At 35.1% G+C, this 21,517-nt stretch overlaps 1 protein-coding gene across 1 annotated transcript; it reads right to left on the bottom strand.

Annotated features, from left to right (window-relative positions):
* Positions 1–250: 250 nt before the first annotated feature.
* Positions 251–21,163, bottom strand: LOC114277468 (FKBP12-interacting protein of 37 kDa). The gene is made up of 14 exons (XM_028219364.2): positions 20,903–21,163; positions 20,741–20,792; positions 20,603–20,664; positions 19,284–19,351; positions 19,124–19,160; positions 17,787–17,874; positions 17,562–17,626; positions 17,330–17,407; positions 16,367–16,414; positions 11,508–11,561; positions 10,659–10,820; positions 10,088–10,157; positions 7,954–8,009; positions 251–1,056 (listed from the first exon to the last, which is right to left on the bottom strand). Exons 1-14 carry the CDS (start codon positions 20,927–20,929, stop codon positions 883–885), a joined length of 1,041 nt encoding a protein of 346 aa, XP_028075165.2. The 5' UTR covers positions 20,930–21,163; the 3' UTR covers positions 251–882.
* Between the last annotated feature and the right edge of the window lie 354 nt (positions 21,164–21,517).

Here is a 21,517-nt window from a genome sequence, read left to right on the forward strand (position 1 = left end):
TAGTTGAATGGTAAGTTGTACAAGTTTGATTTGTTTAATAAAGTAGATTTCAAACAAGTTTTTAACAAAATAAACATGAATCAAGATCATGTAACTTGGTTCTTTATAATGTTGTGTGTAATAAATTGTTCAACCCTGACTTAAAAACTTAATTTTAAAATTTATTCAAACTTAACTTGTTTAAACCTATCTGAAAGGAGAAAAAAAAAAACAAAAAATGTAATCAGCAACATAATAGGAACTTTAACTAGTCCAAATTAAATCATGCTCCTACCTATTAATCAATTAAAATCCATAGTACAAGAAACAGAATTTCATAGTAGCATACAAAATATAACTCTCAGGAATGAACATGTTCTTTGTATGATCATTACAGAATTGAGACCCCACCAGAAAATAAAACTTCCGGAAGAATGCCACTGCCGTCCCACAAGCTGAATCTTGCTGCTAAATCTATTGTATCGGAGAATTCTAATACTGTCTCACATAAACTCCTCCATAATTCCCCCCTTAAGGTGATGTGCAAGGGAACAAAATGGTTCAACACCCACTTAAACCATTGACCTCTAAAGAGCAAACAACTTGACTCAACTACTCGACTTCAGTCCCAGTACTAAGAGACATTACTTCAAGAGTTTCCGATGGAATCTCAAATCCCCAACCTCTGCAGCAAGGCACATGTTCAAAAAACATGACAGATTTAGCTACTTCCCAGTTCCCATTTTTCAGCTCCTCAATCAGCCATCTTAGGGGAAGGTAGAAGGGCATATTTCATGATAGGCAGTTAAAAGAAATAAAAAAACCGTAGAATTAAATAAAAATAAATAAAAAGAAACTCCAAAATCTAATGTACAAGGATTTCTTTTAGGACAGCCAAGTTAACTAATTTTCTGTTTGTGCTTCACCAGATAGCATCTCTGCATGACCGACTTTATTGTCCAAAGCTGCTACCTCTGTCGTTGTCGTCTCCTCCGTTATGCTCCTCTGGTGCAACTCATGCTTCAACCTTTCGATCTCATCATCCTTCTCTTCTAGACTTTTTTGCAAGACAATCACCTACAACAGAATAATCCATGCTCAAACTGCAGATCTTAATTAGGTAATCTTGACAGCATGAATCTCATGATGTGTTTAATATTTGACATTCATGTCAAAATACACAAATACATGCTAGCTTACCAATTTAGACCATCCAAGCCATGTCACAACTACATCAAATCATTAATGGTCAGATGAAGTTAAAACATAAAATTAATGCTGGAATTGACCAGCAATTATAGGTGTAATACAATCTTTAACTTCGCCCAAAATTAAGGGGTCTCACTGAAAACAATATCATAAAATCACAACCAGTTGGGACCAAAAGCTTGGCCTAAAAGGACCAGCACTTTGCAAAGATGTAAAGAAGAGGCCTAACACTTGGACATTAAGGAATTTAAATCACCTATGAAGTATGGATACAGATAAGGGTATAGATCAGGGTCGGCCTTGATCTTTTGTAGACCTAAGGCGAACTCAGAAGATGGGGCCCCGACTATTGTACATATTTAAAAATATATATATTGATAAAATAATAATAATCTTCAATTTATTTTTATTTTTTGCTTGTACCTTCTATAAATTTGTTCCATATGGAACACATAATTATTGACGTAAATCATAATTATTGAGATAAATTTTGAACATTTTCAATTTTTTTTGGATAACCGGATGTTCGAACTAGCTTAAGCGCACCTCAATTGTTAACACTATTAATTTATTCACACTTTTCTTGACATAGTAAATTAAATTGTAAAATTTGATTGACTTTAACTTAAAAAAATTATTTTTCCAAAAACAATTGTAACTCATATAGTCAAATAATATTATATAAATTATTCATACATTTGGCAAGCAAGCATCTATTATTTTTAAATTATTAACCAATTCAATTGTTTGTTCAAATCTTCATTTTTAAACTACTAATACTATAATATAGTATTTGGTTCACTCAGTGTTGTGAAAAGCGCGCCTAGGCGCAAGGCGCAGCAAGGCACAGACTGTACGCCTGAATAGGTCTCAGGCGAGGTGCTTTGAAGCAGTAGCGTGCCTTAGGCGCGACTTGAAGCAGGCGTGAGAGGCGCAAGGCTCGCGCCTAGGCATGCTTGATGGTTTAAGCCCTAATTCTGATCTAACGACTGTGGTGTGTTCGAATGGCTCTAACCACAGAGGATTACAACTCATATACAATACAACCCCAATACGACTCAAATGAAATCCCTAATCCGTGTCGTCTCTTCCTCTCTGGACTTCGACTGGGTTGCTGAACTGCAACGTCGACTTCGACATTCCAGGTGTGCTGCGACTTCTTCTTCCCCTAATCTGTGTCGTTCGTTTTTTTTTTTTTCTTCGACTTCGACTCTCTCTCTCTCTCTCCTTCTCCTTCTTCTTCTTCTGCCCCTAATTTGTGTCGTCTGTTTTTTTTTTTCCTTTTCTTTCTAGCTTCTTCAACTTCTCTCTCTCCTTTTCTACTTCTTCTTCTTCTTCTTCTTCTTCAACATTTCAAGTCTTTTTTTTTTTTTTCTTTTTTTCCTTCTCTCCTTCTTCTTCTCTCTTCTTCACTGCTTTTGTCTCTGTTGTCGACTGCTCTAACCTATTTTTTTTTTTTGGGTTCAATTATGCCTTTTGAGTCTTTGTTAGAAACAAAAAAAAAAAAATACAAATACAAAATAAGACTTATATTATTGATTGATTAACTAAAAAAATACACTAAATTTTTTTTTACAAATAATTAATTATTCACAAATAATTAATTAATACATTGTTCTATTGGTCTCTATTTTTTTTTTTTTTTCCCTTTCCCTATTAGGAAAAAAAAAATACAACTAATTAATTAATCACACATTACATTACATTACACTGAAATTATTTTCCATTTATTAAATTTCTTGTGTAGAAAATGACATCGGAAAATAATAGAAAAAATCCGGCAAGGCAACATGCCCATTTGGTAGAGGAGAATAATTAAAACAAGTTTGAGTTTAATTTTTGTGGTAAAGTATCAAATGGAGATGTTTATCAGGTGAAACAACACCTCGCGGGAGGTTATAGGAATGTCACTGCTTGCCCAAAGTGTCCAGCTCATGTAAAAGAAAAGATTAGAGAGTTCATGTCAAAAAAGAAGACACAAAAAGAAGAAATGAACATGTTGCCTGCTTTCGATGACATGGACATGAAAGATGAAGATGAAGATGAAGATGAAGATGAAGATGAAGATGACAATAACGATGACGATGACGATGATGTTGATGTTGATGTTGATGTTGATGTTGAGATCAATGTCAATCAATGCCGTAAATTGACAAGTAACAACCAAGGTTCATCCAAATCCAAATCTATATCAAAAATGCCAAAGAGAAAAGGTCTTATGGATGTTTACTTCACACCCAATCCTGAATCAATCGTGCAAAATCGAAGAGACCAAGCAAAAGGGAAGCAAACCAAAATTGATGCGAATGACCCTTACAAAAAAGAAATGAGAGCTCGGACAGTGCAAAGATTTGCAAGGTGGATGCATGATCCTAGTATCCCTTTTAATGCAGTAAATTATGAGAGTTTTGGACCAATGATTGAAACCATTGGGCAATATGGTCCCGGTATGAAGCCACCAACTTACCATGAAGTGCGGATTACCCAATTCAAAAAAGAGGTGAAACATACTGAAGATTTGATGAAGAATCATAAATAGGATTGTGCAAAATACGGGTGTTCCATAATGGCTGATGGCTTGACTGATAAGAGAGGAAGGACATTGATTAACTTTTTAGTTAATTGTCCAAGAGGAACCATATTTGTTGAGTCGGTTGATGTTTCTAGCTATTCAAAGGATGGGCAGAAACTATTTGAATTACTAAACAAGTTTGTGGAGAAAGTTGGAAAAGATAATGTGGTGCAAGTTATCACTAATAGTGCTGCAGCTAATGTGTTGGCGGGTAAGAATATTTCCTGCTTTCTTACGTTAAAATTGTTTACTCATAGTTTGTTTTGTATTTAAAATTTAAAAACTTGAAAATAATAATTCTCCGTAATTGTAACATTATAGGGAGGTTTTTGGAAGCCAAGTATGAACACTTGTATTGGACACCATGTGCTGCTCATTGCTTGGACTTGATGTTAGAAGACATTTTCAAGATACCTCGACTGAAAAAGACATTTGAAAGGGGTATTGCAGAACATGGCTACATTTATAACCGGCCTACGTTGCCAAACATAATGAGGCACAATAAACATCTAAAGAATTTGATCAATCTTACAAAAACCAGATTTGCAACCGCATTTCTGACTTTGTCTAGGATGCATCAACAAAAAAATAATTTGAGAAAGATGGTCACCTTCGAAGACTGGACCTCAAGCAAATGAGCAAAGGAGTCACAAGGTAAAAGAATGGTACAAACTTTGTTGATGCCTTCATTTTGGAATACTTTTGTGTTTGCCCTTAAGGTCTCGGGTCCTCCTCTCGAATTGGTTGATACCGAGAAGAAACCTCCCATGGGATACATTTATGAGGCAATGGATAGGGCAAAAGAATGCATTGCAAGTTCATCTGATCATAAAAAAGAGAAGTATAATGAAATCTTCCAAATCATCGATAAAAGATGGGATGTCCAATTGCAACAACCTTTACATGTAGCTGCACACTTTCTTAACCCAAAATTCTTTTACCCGAAAGCTTTAGAGGTGTAAAAAGATCATGAAGTGATGAATGGGTTTTATGAATGTAGGCATAGGTTGGTCCCGAATGTCACTGTTCAAAATTTGATCACAAATGAAATGAGTATTTATACGAAGGCTGAGAGCCTTTTTGGCAAGCCTGTTGCGATTAGGCAAAGAAATACAAGGACACCAGGTAATATATTATAAACTCATAGAGTTTATTTTTAGTAATACTTTTAATAAAACTCAATACTTGGTAACAATTATTTCTAACTAGTGATTATTGTAGCTGATTAGTGGGCATCACATAGTTCTAAAACCCCAAACTTGTAAACTTTTGTCATAAAAGTCCTTAACCTAACATGTAGTTCATCGGGTTGTGAACGAAATTGAAGTGTATTTGAACATGTGAGTATTTAACATTCTAAATAATTTTTTGTTGAATTCAAATATTTTTTATTCTCATTATATAGAATTTAATATCTTTTTAATACTTGCAGCTTCATATCAAGAAAAGAAATAGATTGGAACAACGTCGTCTCAATGATTTAGTGTTTCTCAAATATAATAGAACATTGAGATTTAGGTATGGCATGCGCAACACTCTTGATCCCATATCTCTGCAAAATATTGATAAAAGCAATGAGTGGTTGCTTGGGAGGATGGATGGAGAATCAAATGAAGATAATGAGCCAGTGTTTGACGATGATGATGGCTTGACGTGGGCCACTATTGCTAGAGCTTCCAGAGTAGAAGAAAGTAGCCATGCAAGTAGAGCAACAAGCTCACGCTGAAAGGCACAACCGATGATATCTAAATCATCAAGATTAACTCCACTTCAATTAATAGATGAAGAGGAAGCGGGCTCAGATGACACAGAGGAGGAAGATGTTGAGGGATATGAATCAACTGATGGAGAAGAAGATGATAGTTTGCTTGCCATTGATGTTGAGGATGATGATTGACTGACCGACCTAATCTATCATTTCTTATGATATTAATGTTTTTAAGTGTTAAGACATATATTAGTATTTATTGGATATTTATGTTTTGAATTTTTTTTTTTTTTTTTTTAATGTGGATTATTTTATCTTTGAAAATTAGAATGCTATGTAATATGCACTTTTATAGCTTTGAAAATTATTTTATAATTTGTCTTGAATCTTGATTACTTTTTATTTTTAAAAAAATTGTCTTAGTACTATGAATAATTACTCTATGTTAATTTTTCTATTTTTTACTAAGAGTGTGCGCCTTACTTCAATAAAGTCCGTGCCTCGCCTTGCGCCTAGGCCCCGAGAGGCTTTCAGCACCTTGGTGCACCTTAAGCCTTTAAAAACACTGGGTTCATTAAAATGAAATTGAATTGAATAAAATGATCATTCATTAATCTCTATATAAAATTACTATTCCCTCACAATGGTGAATGACGATTTCATTTGTAATTTTTTTAGTAAATCAAACATGACAATGGACATCTATGAAGCACGGACACGTCCCTGAGGCTTGCGTATTAGTGTCGGACACGTGTCGGACACGGACACGCGTACGACACGCTGTTGACACGTGTCCGACAATCCCCTGCGTGTCCCCCTTTTTTCAGAATTTTTCAGAGTCGGACACGAGGTTGGACACGCGAGGACACGATTCAGACACGCAGGTGGGTGGATCGAAGAAGCCCTAGAACTGTTGGAGAGGAGAAAGAGAGAGAGCCAGAGACAGAGACAGATCGAGGGAAGAGATAGAGAGGGAGATAGGTCGAGGGAAGAGAGATAGATTGAGGACAGAGAGAAGAAACCCTAACCTGTTCATCTTCCTCGTCTCCCTCTCTGCGCCTCGATCGACCATCGATCGCCCTCGTTTGACCATCGATCGACCATCGACCTCGTCTCCCTCTCTGCGCATCGTTTGACCCTCTCTGCTCTCTCTCGCTAAAATTTTCGACGCAACCATCGATAGCTATATACGTTATATACTAACAATATATATACATATATATATATATATATTTATATACTAATAATAAATTATATACTAATAATAAATAATATAAATAAATAAATAATATAACCCCTAACCTTTCTTTTGGTCTTAAATAATATAAATAAATACAAATAATATATATTTTTTAATTTTGCATATAATAAATAAAATAAATAAATAAAAATAAATACAAATAGTATATATTTTTTAATTTTACATATAATATATAAATAAAATTATATATATTAAATGTGTCCCCAACGTGTCGTGTCCCTCATTTTTTGAAAAATTGCAGGTCTGCGTGCCCGTGTCGTGTCCGTATCGTGTCCCGTGTCCGTGTCCGTGCTACTTAGATGGACATTATGATGGAATAATTACTCTATTCAATTATATTTAATAAACCAAACATAACTGAAGACCAAATAATTAACCAAACATAACTTAAGATTGAAATTATTTTGGAGCCCTATTTTTTAGACAGAATTTGGAGGCCCGAGACGGCGGCCTTGCCCGCCTTACCTCAGAACCGCCCTGATATGGATACGATGATATGACAAAATCTAAAAATATATATAAGACATGGGCTCAAAGATATGTTGAAAGAAAATTATAATTTTTAGTATTGTATTAAACATGAGCTCAAAGAATAGTGAGAATGTTTAGAAATTAGACATTAGCTTTAGATAGCAAAAAGTATAGTACTAATTTAATCTCACTATTTTCTGCTTCAGTATGAAATAAGAAAATATTAAAAAACTATTTTTGAATTTATTCTAATAATTATTACTATCATAATATACAAAAATTATTACAATTTGAATTTCACAATAGTCTGGATACGTGACCTAGAGTGTCTAAAAAATGTACAATACTCTCAAAATTAACATAAAGTATTGAAGACATTTAGGAAGTATTAGATATGTATCCGGGAGTATCCAAGGAATATTGGTATCTTATATGGGTACGATATGGATAAGACTCCGTTTTAGAAGTATTTGTACCACAGAGTAAACCACTAAAGTTGCCCCCAAGGAAACCCCCTACATGCTCCGCTTGGTTTTGTAGAACATAGATAAAAATGGAAACAAAAAGGGAATACCAAACTACTTGGGCAATGTTGTGTCGAGGCCCTAAAGTTCATTTCTATCCTTGTCTGTTGACAGCCAATGAACAATAGAGCTTAAATTCACTTCTTAGAGATTTTGTAGTAATATGCTTTATTTATGCTTTATTTCAAGTTGAATATGGAAGAGAAAAAATGTAGAGATAGATGAAGACCATTTCATTTGATTTTTCCACATCGTTTGCGAGTCCCTCCATATGTTTACATAATCCTGTAAGCAACACACAAGAATAATAAAAATTAGATGAGCCTATATAAAACGAAAAATATGTCACAAAAAATAAAATTAAAAAAGACAAGAAGTTAAATATAAGGTATATAAAGCAACATTAAACAAGATAGAAATAGCGATCTTGTTGATTTTGACGTGCTTCCTTGATGAGAAAATCAATATACTAAACAATAATATTCATTGGAATACTAAACAATAAACTAAGAAACACAATTGACAAATTTAAATGTCCCATCATCATAGTGTGGGGTTGCAATCCCTATTCCAATTTTGGTCATTTTATATTGCAATTGAGGCAGAAATACTATTACCTTCCATAATTCCATTATTTTTAGAGGAAAGAAGAAAAATATTTTCTTTATTTAAACACGAGCAGTAATTGTTCTTTCATCTGATCGTTTATGGGCATACTGTGCAAGCGAAAATGCAACAGCATTTGATCTCGGTTGATAGTAGATATGAGGGCATTAGTAATTTTAAGTTCCAGGAAGAACAGAAGTTATCAAAAAAAATAAGGGCAAGTGTTTTGGCACACCATTATTACTGATGCACTAAATCATAAATTCTCTCTACAACTACACTTCAATTTTCCACTTCACGAGTGCCCACAACATGCTTGACATGTTAGGGCATGCATGCCATGTTCCCATATGAAACAAAGAAGAGTTCTGCCTGACATGGTGTCAAACCCAGACAAGAAACTAATCTCAAGAAAGTACTCCTGAATTGGGATAGTTTCTGGCAATAATTTCCAGCAACTAATTCTCTGCAATTGTTGCAACAAATTATTCTTGAAACCAAGCAAAATCTAATCATTTTCAATCCACAAAGCCTACAACCTTTCTTAAACCTCTTCAAACCTACGCGTACAAGTTTGCTATAACCTTTGCCCACTGTATGTCTAATCATAGGCTTCATATTATAAGTTTTTTGACTTATGTCCTACATTGCATTTGAAGCAGAACAAAGGCTAGAATGAAATGTCTAGTGAAACCCTTATTTCAAAGAACTATCCAGACTCTACGAAATCACCAGCATAGAAGAACAGTCAGCCATGATAAGTATTCAAGAGTCAAGACACAGAAATAAAGTGGTGTGGTCTCTTTCTACCTTCCAAAATTCAAGAAGTGCATTCATAAAATGGGCGCTTCTGAAAACAGTTCCCTTAGGGCATGCTTGATTAGGAGGATTATAGCATAGAATTGGGATTGTTAGTCAATGGACTCACAATCACATGTTTGATTGTAAATTTTATTAACCGGATTACATGTATAGCAGATATTCAATCCCACAAAATTGATGAATTTTTAATATTGAGAGCGGTTGAGAATCATAATTTCAAGTATGAAAGAAAAAAAACAAAATGAATACATAATAAATGGTTATCTTACTAATTTAATTGGATAACAATTCCTACACTAATTCATGGGATTATTAATCCTTTCACTATTAATCCTGTTAATCAAACAAGGCCTTAACACCTTCAATTTCTTCAAATATCAGAGAACAACAGTAAAAAAAAATATAATGTTATAATCTGCCAACTTTGAACACTCAAAAGTAGTGCATTTTAGACATTGAACATTAATCTATTGTATTCATTGTTGTGATATATGGGCAGCCTTCATTGGTGTATTTGGCTGAAGCTGGGTTATGCCAGTTTCCTTGTGTACATAAACATCGGTAAAAATCAGGCTTTAAGGAATTCAAAGCTACCTTTTAAAGTCCTTATACCTTTTGGAAGCAAATGACCTCTCTAACATGACAAGTAAAGAACGTGTAGTAGAACTATCATAGTGGTGATGTTGTACGATGTAGTAGGTATTGCCATATTAGACTTTTGTATTTCCCTTTTCTTTCCCATTTTGCTTTAGTCTGACATTACCATATAAACATTTCAAACAAAAACCAAGAGCACATAACACATAAAAGTCTGATAAACCACATTCAAACTGACAGTGCATTCATTTTTTGATATTATAGGCAAAAAATAAAAAACAAACATGTAATAACAACTGACCCAATTTATGGTAAATTGCAAGTGATGAATGACTGACCTTCAAATTGACTTCTAAGTTCTGCATTCTGAGATCTCTGCAAAGCTAGTTTCATTCCCAACTCGTGAATCTGACAGAGAAAACAATGTTTATAAACATACATTAACCAAACCTTTTTTTAGCACATAACCAGTAAAAGCGTTTTATGCCACATCCTACACAGCAATATATCGATAACTGTGTGCACATGAATTGCATTAATAAATTTTCTGCCATACGTTTGTTTAAGAAATTTTATGAACATTTTTTTCCCAAGACAAATAATTATTACAGGAACATAGTTGAATGGCATTAGACCCTAAAATGTTGTAATTATCAATTTTAATATCCTACGTGTTCCCAAAGAATATTTTTAAAAGAAAATTAAAAAATGTTCACTTGATTGCCCACACATTGGACACCCCACCAGCCTGCCCCACGCCCCTTTTCTTCCCCTTAATTTTTTTTTCATCCAATTTCCTCATAGAAACCAAATATAGATTGGACAGTAATGTAGTTCAGTAAAAAAACCTTTTTGATATAATCTATCTGCTAAAGCCACTCACTATTACACAAGTGCAACAACGAGTACCTTTCCTTCATTGGCTTGGTTTCCAATCTCCTCATTTTCCTCCTGCAGGGTCCTACATTTAGACATTAGCATCTTGCCCATCTTGCTTTGCGGGGTGAAATTGACAGCAGCAACATTATCCTGCAACTCCTTTACTTTTTTATCCTTCTCCTCCACCAAATTCTGGCATTGTGATAAACAAAAACACATAAATAAATAAATGTAAGCAACCTCAAAATATGTATATATATTTGTACACACACATGGTCAACAAAAAAAGATTCATCACCACCATTGCGTATTCTAAATTGAACAAAATTCTCTTGGAAAAGAGACCACTGCGACACCTATCCTACCAAAAGGAGTAAATAATGTCTATGCCGCACAATATTTTAGTAATCAAGCAACAAGGTAATTCCGCTCTGATCTGATGGGAATCATGTGTAAAGCACATCAATTATAACTCAGCTCAGCCTAATGTTTCATGGTCTGTCCAATTGCATGCTTAGCAGTGAATTTCTATTTTAGCAACATGAGAGAAAAGGCCGACCCACGCCAGGTGCTTTCACCACTGTTTTTGTCACTCAAGTAGCACAGACGATTCAATAGAGGAGCCCGTGTTACACAGACTTGGGTATATACCTCATCATTGTAGCCCACAATTATTGGGCTTTCTAAAGTGGACATGCTACAACCATCTACTTCCACAACATCCTAAATAATAGACCATTAGGAACAATGTAAAAGAGCCAACCTTGTGTATATGTGAATGTGCATATAAACAAACAGAGATGAATATATGCAAGCAAAACATCAATTCAAAATAAAAAAACAAAAACTCAGAAATAGTAATGAGTTCTAAATATGCACCTTTAACCGTGTAAACTCTTCATGAATAGCTGGATCTAGTAACAACCTCCTTGCCTGTCGGGTTTATCAAAAAAAATTAAAATATTAAAAATAAAAACCTAAGCCACTAGTAATATAGAACAACTCAAAAGAACACTTATATTCCAAAACTAAATAACATTTAAGTAGCGCGAGGAACATAGATGGAAAATGCTTCAGCATTATTGGATTACCCTACAAAAAAGAGATGAAATAACCACATTGATATATTTATTTATTTTTAAATGGTCAATGATTTTGTGGTTCTTCTTTCACTTTTGCTGAGGGCCTGGCCCAACCCTCTTGTTTTGGATTAAAACCAAGGACCCTCCCTGACCCAATTTGGCTTCTTCTATATTCTGGCTGATGGAGTTAAGGGCGATGGTGGTCTGATGCCTGATGGGCTGCCAGTGAGGGAAGAATCACCTAAGGTAATGAAGGCTCGATAAAGGTAGATAAGAGGAGAGAGGTTAGTGTGGGGGCAGTGGAAGGGATACGATGAAGGTTGTGAGTGGTCTAGCTAGGGCCTAGGTAGTTCGAGAGGGTTCAAAGGGGAAGGGTGATGTTGTGCATAGGGTTACAAGAGCTCAAAAAGGAGGGCAGCAATTAAGAAGGTAGAAGTTAGAAGCAAAGGAAACCTACTACTAGGTCTGATAAGTTGTTAGAAACCTACTGCAAGGTCTGATAAGAGGTTGTCTTTTGGAGCAAGTGGTCAAAGGGGTTGTGAGAGAAATGCGGCTTCAATTGGGATGGTTGTGACAAGGGGCAAGATCTATCAGATTTAGGAGGTTGTATGAATTCACTTATGGTTGTGTGGGGGCCAAAAGAGGGATGGCAGATTCAACCACTTGAAGATGTGATAGCCTTTTGTTAGGTAAGGGTAGTGTTCTGCAGCCTATAGGGATTGAGGTGGATAAAATTTCAAAGCCTCTAGCTCAGATAGGGATATACTTCTGAGTGGAACAAGCAGCCCCATTTTGGGGTTGAGGAGGAACCCAAGAAACCTATCAATGCCTTTGTCATGTTCATGGAGGAAATTAGGAAGGAGTACAAAGAAAATCACCTGAACAAAAATTTAGTTACTAAGGTTAATGAGTCTGGGAGAAAGAAATGGAATTCAATAATGGCAAAGGCAAGGAAGGTGAAAAGGAAGTGTTTAGATTATGCCGGAGGCAATTTTGGGGCTTCTTCTTCATTTTTGGTAGGAGATGAAGAGTTGGTGCATGTCTATTTAGCACGGACACCTTTCCGAAGGGGACGTACAGGTGTCTGACACGTGCCGAACACGATGTAGAGGGTTGGACATGCTAAGACACTTGGGACACGCTACGGACACGTTGAGACATGCTGAAGACACATTGGGGACCATTTTTTTCAAAAAAAAATTAAATTTTTAAAATTTTTTTTCTTAAAATAGCATGTCTGAGGTTAATAAATTTGATAAAATTAAATATTTGACATAAGATAAATATTAAATATTTAAAAATATGACATGAAATAAATATATAAAATTATATATTTTGCATGTGTACCCAACGTGTCGTATCCTGTATTTTTTAAAAATTTGAATGTCCACGTATTTGTGTCGTGTCTGTGTCCGTGCTTTTTAGGAGCATGCTACCGAGATAGGTAGGTATCAAGGGAAGGGAGGATGTGAGGAGGATAGGACTGGGAGTTTAGTTGAGGACAATAAAATGGTGATGTCTTCTAATGGGTATACGCAGTCCTAATCTGGAGAAAAAGTTAATTACAAGAAACATGTTAGTGCTTTCTTCGTTTTCATGGAGGAGTTCAAGAGAGAATACAAAGAGACAAATCGAACAACCAAGAAAGACTCTTTTGTGAAGTGGGCATATATTAAAGCACAACAGAAATCTAGAGTGGATGTTTTTTGGTTTTGTGTTTTTGTACTTATTTCTTCTTGTTTATTTGGTTGTATAAGGATGGAGAGAGAGAGAGAGAGAGAGAGAAGAAAAATACAACACATAAAGCAATGCCACAATATAAACATAGTTATCGCCTGTCGGGATTCATATTAATGAAAGCTCCTCATTGTTCACCTCCAATTTCTAAGTTGTTTGACATATTGTATTTTGATGATTGTTTTTCTATTTTGTTTTAATTCTGGTTTTGATTTATTTAGAAGAGCAAATAGATTGAAATCTTATATTTTATTCCATCATATTTTCATCTATGTTTACATCCTAATCATGCCTTTCTTGCATTCAAAACTGGACGACTGGGTGGTCGACCAGTCAGGCCAAAATTGCTCTGATTGTTCTCCAGCTCTGGGCAGGCAGGGACAACCAGGTGACCGGTCAAGGCATCTCAACCCAGTTTTGTTCCAGATCAATTCTATTTAGCTCCGGATGTCAGACCAATAGTATGCTCGATGACCACAGATGACAACCTTGACGACCAGGACTTCATGGGACATCCAAGCGGACAACCCACAGACACAGAACTTTACTTAAGACATCCGGGTGGACGTCCACTGTGCACAGAAATGTTATATCAGTAACAGATGCTAAGAAGAGAAAACAAATGTTTTTCATCCGATGACTCATCATTCAATGAGCAAAACGTCAGGGAATATCTGTACAATGACTTATATATCATCCTCAACCATCACTAACCCATCTCTTCAACGAGAAGAAGAGAATGGGCACTGTCAGAACAACAAAAGAACAGAGCACTCAACTCTGTATTATATACAGAGCTCTGAACAAGCGGCAAACACAACAACGAATATAGAGAGACATACAACGTGCTATACACATTTTGATTCTTCATCAATCACACATTCTTCAACTCTCTGATTCTCTGAAGTGTTCTACAACTGAGCTTTCATTTTCCTTTAGAAATTATACACAGAGCTTTAGCTTTAAGCTAATCTTACCTGTGTGAGGTTTATAGATAAACACTCTGAGCTTTTCATATTGTATCATTCTGTGAGTGGACTTTATTTCAAGCTTTCTGTGAAAGCAAAATCAATTCATTTCAATCTTGTAAGAGTGTAGTACACTCAGGTTTCTTGATTCCTTGAGAGTGACTGTGAATCACCTAAGGTTTGCAAGGGTTTAAAGACTTGGTACAATCTTTGTAAAATCTGTAGAGGATTGCTCCATTTGTGAAGAGGTTGCTAGCACCCCTGTGAAACAAGAAGTTAGTGGAAAATCTCAAATGAAACTTGAGAAGTGGATGTAGGCTTGGTTGAAACCAAACCACTGTAAATCTGTTTGCCTCCTCTTTCCTTATCTCTTGTTTCCTTACTGATGTAGCAATTTGATATACTCACTATGTTGATTTTTGTTATAGCTATATTTGATCTACCATTCGCTATTATTGTGCTAAACATCTAATATTTTCCCATAACTCTATAGCCAACTGTTATATGAGCTTGTAGTTACTTTGAAAGCTAAATCCTTTGCTAATCTATCAAAATCATAAGCTGTTATTTATTTTGTCTCAAGCCTCAAATTATCTAATATTTTGTCTCAAGCCAAATATCATTCACAGCATTTTTGGTTAGCTACTTCTGATATTTTCTCATTGTGCTTGATCAAGTTATCTATTTTTCTTTATTCAACAATCTACTGCTAGTTGTAATTTTTATTAGGATATTATTATTTTTATTTGTAGAAACCTAATTCAACACCCCCCCCCCCCCCCCCGGCGGTTGCTTTTTGGGTAACACAAGTGACACAACAATTGTAAACTACACAAAATGTTGAAAATAAATACGAGCTAAAGAAGCGTTAGAGGGATCAATCGATGTTTGAAAGAGAGTGCCAACTGAATTAGGCAGTACAACATGAAATCCTTGAATACTCTGTGAATCCATCATTTGGTATGACTTAGAATAGAACAATATTTATCCAGAGACCCAGAGTTGAACATCTAAAGTGAAGTTCACCGCATTCAAATAGAACTAATGAATACAAGGTGGTATTAAACGAGAGGATAATCATGCAGGTAGCAGTCAGTCGAGTTGGAACTTGGCTCGATGAGGACGTAGAACTGAATTAACCTAATCCTCTGTCAAGTCCTCCCAGATCCCATCTGCCTTTTGCAGTATAAATTAGTGGGCAGTTTGATGGGAAATGGAAAAGAAACCTTTGAAAGGATTCTGCAGAGTCATAAAAATAACGGCTAGCAGCTGGTCAAACTCCCATCTGGCAACTAGTTACCTCACTGCAGTAAAACACTACCAGGACAGCCATGGATACATATCAGCAATACATTATTCATTTTACAAGGAGAAAGTACCGAAGACAGTAATGCAACTGGTGAATTGTCACAGTTCAGTAAATCCATGGGCAAAATCAGCAATGTGAATAACATTTAACGTGTGTTCTAATGGAGGTATAAAGGGGTTATCAAGAAGCCAGAAATTCCAGTCCACGAGGAACAGTTTGAAAATATTTAATCCTTTGGGTTCCCTTCTAAAGTTTGTGAGAATTTATGGAGAAAGAATTCGAAATTTATTTTGAGATGATTTAGAAGCATAAAGATGAACTTCTTATTAAATTGATTTTATCTTGTTGCCGAGTGGCTAATAGAATGACATCTGTATAATTCAAACACTCCCATTTAAAACTTCTTGCTCCTCTGGTAATGGGACTTCTCCCCCTCTTTCTTTTATTTCATACAACTTATTTCAATATATATAAATAAATAAATAAATTATATTGTTCTTCACATAATTAAAGATAGAGCATTAGCAAGCAATTAGTCAATGATACAAAATTGTGTATTTTGTAAATATAAAGCAATAAAGCTAGGATTAAATATGCATGATCCCACGATGAAAAGGGAAAACTAGCACATCTCTATCATACCTGCATTGATGGTGGCTTAAGTTGCACTCTCAAATCTCGTACTGCAGACTAAAAAATTAGAATCAAAATCAAAATCACAGGGAAGACACAAAAATGCCCAAGTAATGAATTTAGTTAATTAGCACTAGAGATTTCCTTAATATTAATCTTAAGAATAGTCATAAAACACAATAAAGAGAAGACAAAAGATGATGCACATGGAACTTATTTTCATGCATCTATTGAAAAAACCTTTGAAGGAATGACAGATTTAGTTTTAAATAATGGTATAGATTTTGATGCTAAAGCCAAAATCCTGTTTCTAAGCAAAAACTAACAATCATGCTATAGCTTCACATAAAATCTCCCTTTAAATGACTTGATTCACCTTAATTACAACAATCAAAGTCTGTGCAGGTCAACTTAAAAATAGGAAACTTTTCACAAACATGCAAACAAGATTCCCTTGAGCTAATTTGGATTAAAGAAAGCCATAGAGACTTTTATGACACCACACTACAGGTAATAGTTACAGATCGAAGAATGGGCAGCAACATCTCAACTGACCCTTGGACACTCTCCAACTCCTCCTTGGACATCGATAAAAACATGTTATGGCATAATCTCTTAAAAACCAGGATCCACTAATGTCAAACAAAACAGAACAAGCAGCTAAAAACGGGATGCCATTTCACAATACTGTGTAAAAGGTCCTGAATCCGGTGTCTCATTGGTTTAGTCAGTTTCACTTAGGAAACTACTTTTTGTCTTTTAATTTTTTTTCTTTTTAAAGGAATTTTTTTTTCCCCACATCTTCTTCCTCTCCTTCCAAACATAATGTTTCATCTTAAAAAAGAAAAAGAAAAAGAATATACCACCTTCAGATAATCCAATCCAGTTAAGTTGCTACAAACCTAGAACATTGAGTTGAATTAAATCTTTTAGAATATGATAAAAATCAACAGGCAGAGCTAGAGTTCTCACTTTCAATTCTGCTATCTCCTGCTCCCGTTTTGCAAAAGTTACAATGAATGCAGCTTCCTTCTTCTTTGTTTTCTCTAGCTGATGATAATAATAAGAAAGGATGAAATCTTGCATGACTTGTGCTAATTGCTTTCTCAAGCTGATGATAATAATAAGAAAGGATGAAATCTTGCATGACTTGTGCTAATTGCTTAAGCAACCAGAGAAGAGCACAAAGTTAAACACACCAAACCTGCTCTCTCAAGGACTCCTCAGACGATTTTAGGCTCTGAAGATAACTGATTACTATTTTTGGTTCTACAAAAAATATAGGACAATCAGTTGTACAGTAAATCAAACAATAACAAAATAGAATAGGCATCACAACCAAACTTAGTTCAAACAAAAATTAAAAGCCTAACTGTATCGTAAAACTAAATTATTGAAACACTTCAAAGAACCCAAAGAAAAGACTAACCAAGAGATGTTCCTGAAGGTATGAAGGACTCATTCTGAAATGAAGAGTACCACTTCTGAATCTCGGCTTTTGCAGCTTCAAGATCCATCTGAAACCAAAGCCATTAGGATCAGAAACTTTATAAATAGTTTGAGCATACTTAAGACCTACAAAACACCAGATTTATGGTTTAGGTGGGTGTCCGCTACTCCCTTATTAGGGGAACTGCAGAGTTCAAGTCCTGGTAGATGGAATGGGGTTGGAGAAATTTATCGGCATGAGGAGGGCTACCTAGGGGTGAGCACCAGCCCGGTGGCCTGCCCAGTCCAACCTGCATTTTGAATGGCTTAAGATTAATATTTAAGTCCATACGGCCGAGCTAGGTAAAATTTTTGGCATGTTTATTAAATAGCTCGTGCTTCCGCATAGTCATTGAGCCAAGCCCGGTTTGATTATTAATATATTTTATATAAATGTACATATAATTTATTTAGTTTTATTTTTGTTTAAAATAAATAAATTCACTTGAACAGGAAAATAAACCCATCAATCTAGTATATAATGAGCGTTCAATAAAACAAAACAAAAAAAAGCCAGTATATAATGTACTAAAACTAAATGTTTGTGCCAACTACAAAGTTACTGTTTTTTAATTTATAAAATTTATTTTTATTTAATATGTAGGTTTATGGCCGAGCTTGGTATAGGACTGTTAGACCCAATGTTGGGCCAGGCCGGGATTGGTCACAAAATTTCTTTATTTTTTGTAACTTAATCTTGGCAGAGTCAATGCCCACCCCTAGGGTTACCTCCATGGTGTATCCAATCCGTTGGACCAAAAGAAGAAAAGCATGCAAAACACGCATGCCTATGAATTGAATATTTTCAAACAAAATACATCAAAACTAGCATGCATGGCCATTCTTACGTCATGCTCAACAGGCCCAAAGTAAAGAATGGCTACAAATCTACTATACATGAAACGCATACATGAACCACATAAACTACAAATTTATGCAAGAACTTCCCATTTAATCTCAACTAAATATCTTTTTTGAACACTGCACATGGCATGGTCATTATAAAGTGAACAAACTAATAAATAGAGAAAATGAGTGAGAGCACTAATTAGTGCCATCACTAATGATGTGGCAGTAGGTCCCACCAGCTGCCACAGTGTGTGTTGTGGCTTTTTTTTTTCCCCCCCTTTTCCACCTCATTAGTGGTGGGTTAGAGCCACCAAATTAGAGGTCTCTAGCATGGCTGAATAAATAGACATATCATTACCAAGAAACTATTCCAATGAGATATAATATAAAGAGATGATATCAAGTATCATTAAACATATTGATACTTACTTGGCATGTTGCAAGGGTATCCTTACAGTTTTGAAGGCTGCAAAAATAAAATCACCAAAGTAAAAGGACAACATCAATGGCCAAATAATATGTTATGCAAAATAACTGACAGATTAAATGTTTTAAAAGACACTAAGAAACAATCTATGTCAGACAATACCTCTCACGAAGGGACAAAATCATCCCAGTTGCCACACCAGGTGCAGTTTCTTCTACTTTTGAGTTAGCCTGAATTTCAAACAATTTTCCCATGAATTTAGACTTCCCAATAATAATTCCTAACACAAAGTAGATGTAAAGTTATAATGCAAAGTATTAACAAAAAGCATTACATCATGTGACTAAAATGCATAGGAAATAGAAATAGAAATAGAAATTTCTGGAGAAGATGATCATTTTAAAGAGAGGTAAAACATTTGACATTACACTTCAAAATTCATAGATAGAAAATTCAATGGTTTCAAGGTTCTGAATTCTAAATAGGAAGTTTTAGGTGATGTTTGGTTCACTAGAATACCACCCTATGGAATGATAAAAGTCTCATGTGTAGTTGGCATGCAATTAGCAAGCATATATAGTACTTCAAGTTAGTCATAAAACTTCATAATATGCATGAAATACTCTATACACCTTGTGAACACCATTTTATCCTAAAAAATAATAGTATATTATGAATATTTTATTGTGCCCTCATGTCCTTGGACATGGGAATTACATGAATAAGACACATAAACATATACCCACGCTTGACACCCGCACCCAAGTCTATGCAACATAGGTGTTCGTCGAACCTTCCTCCATCATCACCTCCATCTACGTCTCAGATTTGAAACTTCTTAAGTGCAAACAATTTCTTAAGTGGATGGTGGGATTGGTGCCCGAATTAATCGGTCCAATGGGCCAGATACCAAGTTATCAAAAAACAAATCTAGGCCTAGGGCTTGTTAATGTGAGATGGAATAGAATTATCATTCCTCACAACGGTGAATGATAGTTCTATTTACAATCATTTTTAAATGAACCTTCCTCCATCATCACCTCCATCTACGTCTTAGGTTCGAAACTTCTAAAGTGCAAACAATTTCTTAGGGTTAGTCCAACCGGGTTTTGCCGCAACTTTCATTGGGACCTTTACAAGTGGACGGTGGGATTAGTGCCCAGATTAATCGGTCCAATGGGCCAGATACCGAGTTATCAAAAAACAAATCTAGGCCTAGGGCTTGTTAATGTGAGATCGAATAGAATTATGATTCCTTACAATGGTGAATGATAATTCTATTTACAATGCATTTTTCATTATTTTTAAATGAACCACACGTAGTAATGAATATTTTGATGGAATAATCATTCCATTCCACCTCATTTTAATGAACCAAACTCTAACTCAGGATTTGAACTACATTCCATTTGGGCTCAATAATCCAAAAAAATATACGCTTTCACAAACACAAATTTCACAGTACTGAATCCCAAAAATACCTTCTTCGAGCCAAAAATATCGTCTTCTTCATCCTCAAGATCTTCAAAACTTCTCTTATTGCCTGAAATCGCATTATAACACACAATCATCAACCAAATCACATTCGCTAAAACGTATATCTATATATATATATAAACCTGAACGCCTGGAAGTGTGGGTTCCGGGGAATTCGCCTCCGAAATCATCATCCTGGTGTTTTTCAAAAACATTCAAATCAAAAACAAAATCAAAAAGAACAAAAACATCCACAGAAACCCTAGGGAGTGGCAAAATCAACAACATTGAAACAGGGAACTAACATCGTCAAGATGGGGATGGGACGCCATTGGATTGAATTGAAACCCTAGGAATTTGTTCTTCACCAACTTTGAATTGCTAGAGAGAGAGAGAGAGAGAGAGAGAGCTGAGTTCAGGAATTGGGAGCAAATGGGCGGAGATTAGATGTGAAGGGTTTTACGGTGTACCTTTTCAGTTATACACGTGGCGGAAATATGATTGGATGCTGTTATGGTGATTTGGTTTGGCATGCATGCACTTATGAAAATAAAATAAAATAAAACAAACTTAAAATGGTATAATTGCTCCTTTATATGTAACATGGGAATGTCTAGTTGGGTTTTTAATTTTATTTTTTTAATAATTAAACAATAAAAATTATATTTTTTTTTATGGGAATAAAAGTTATACTTTGATAAAATTTAAGATGTGTTTGGTGGAGTTTTGGAAACATAATTCTACACATTGATTTAAGTGCACTGTTTGATTACAATTTTCAAATATTAATTTCACACTTTCTTTTGAAAACATATCTATTTGATCATCCTTTCAGATGTCGCTCGAACGTCTGACCGATTGATCGGAATAATATATATATTTTTTAACATCAAATCATAATTTTAAAATGTTACCAAACG

The sequence above is a fragment of the Camellia sinensis genome, chromosome 4, assembly GCF_055761805.1.
Source record: "Camellia sinensis isolate YWXY chromosome 4, ASM5576180v1, whole genome shotgun sequence".
Taxonomy (NCBI): Eukaryota; Viridiplantae; Streptophyta; class Magnoliopsida; order Ericales; family Theaceae; genus Camellia; species Camellia sinensis.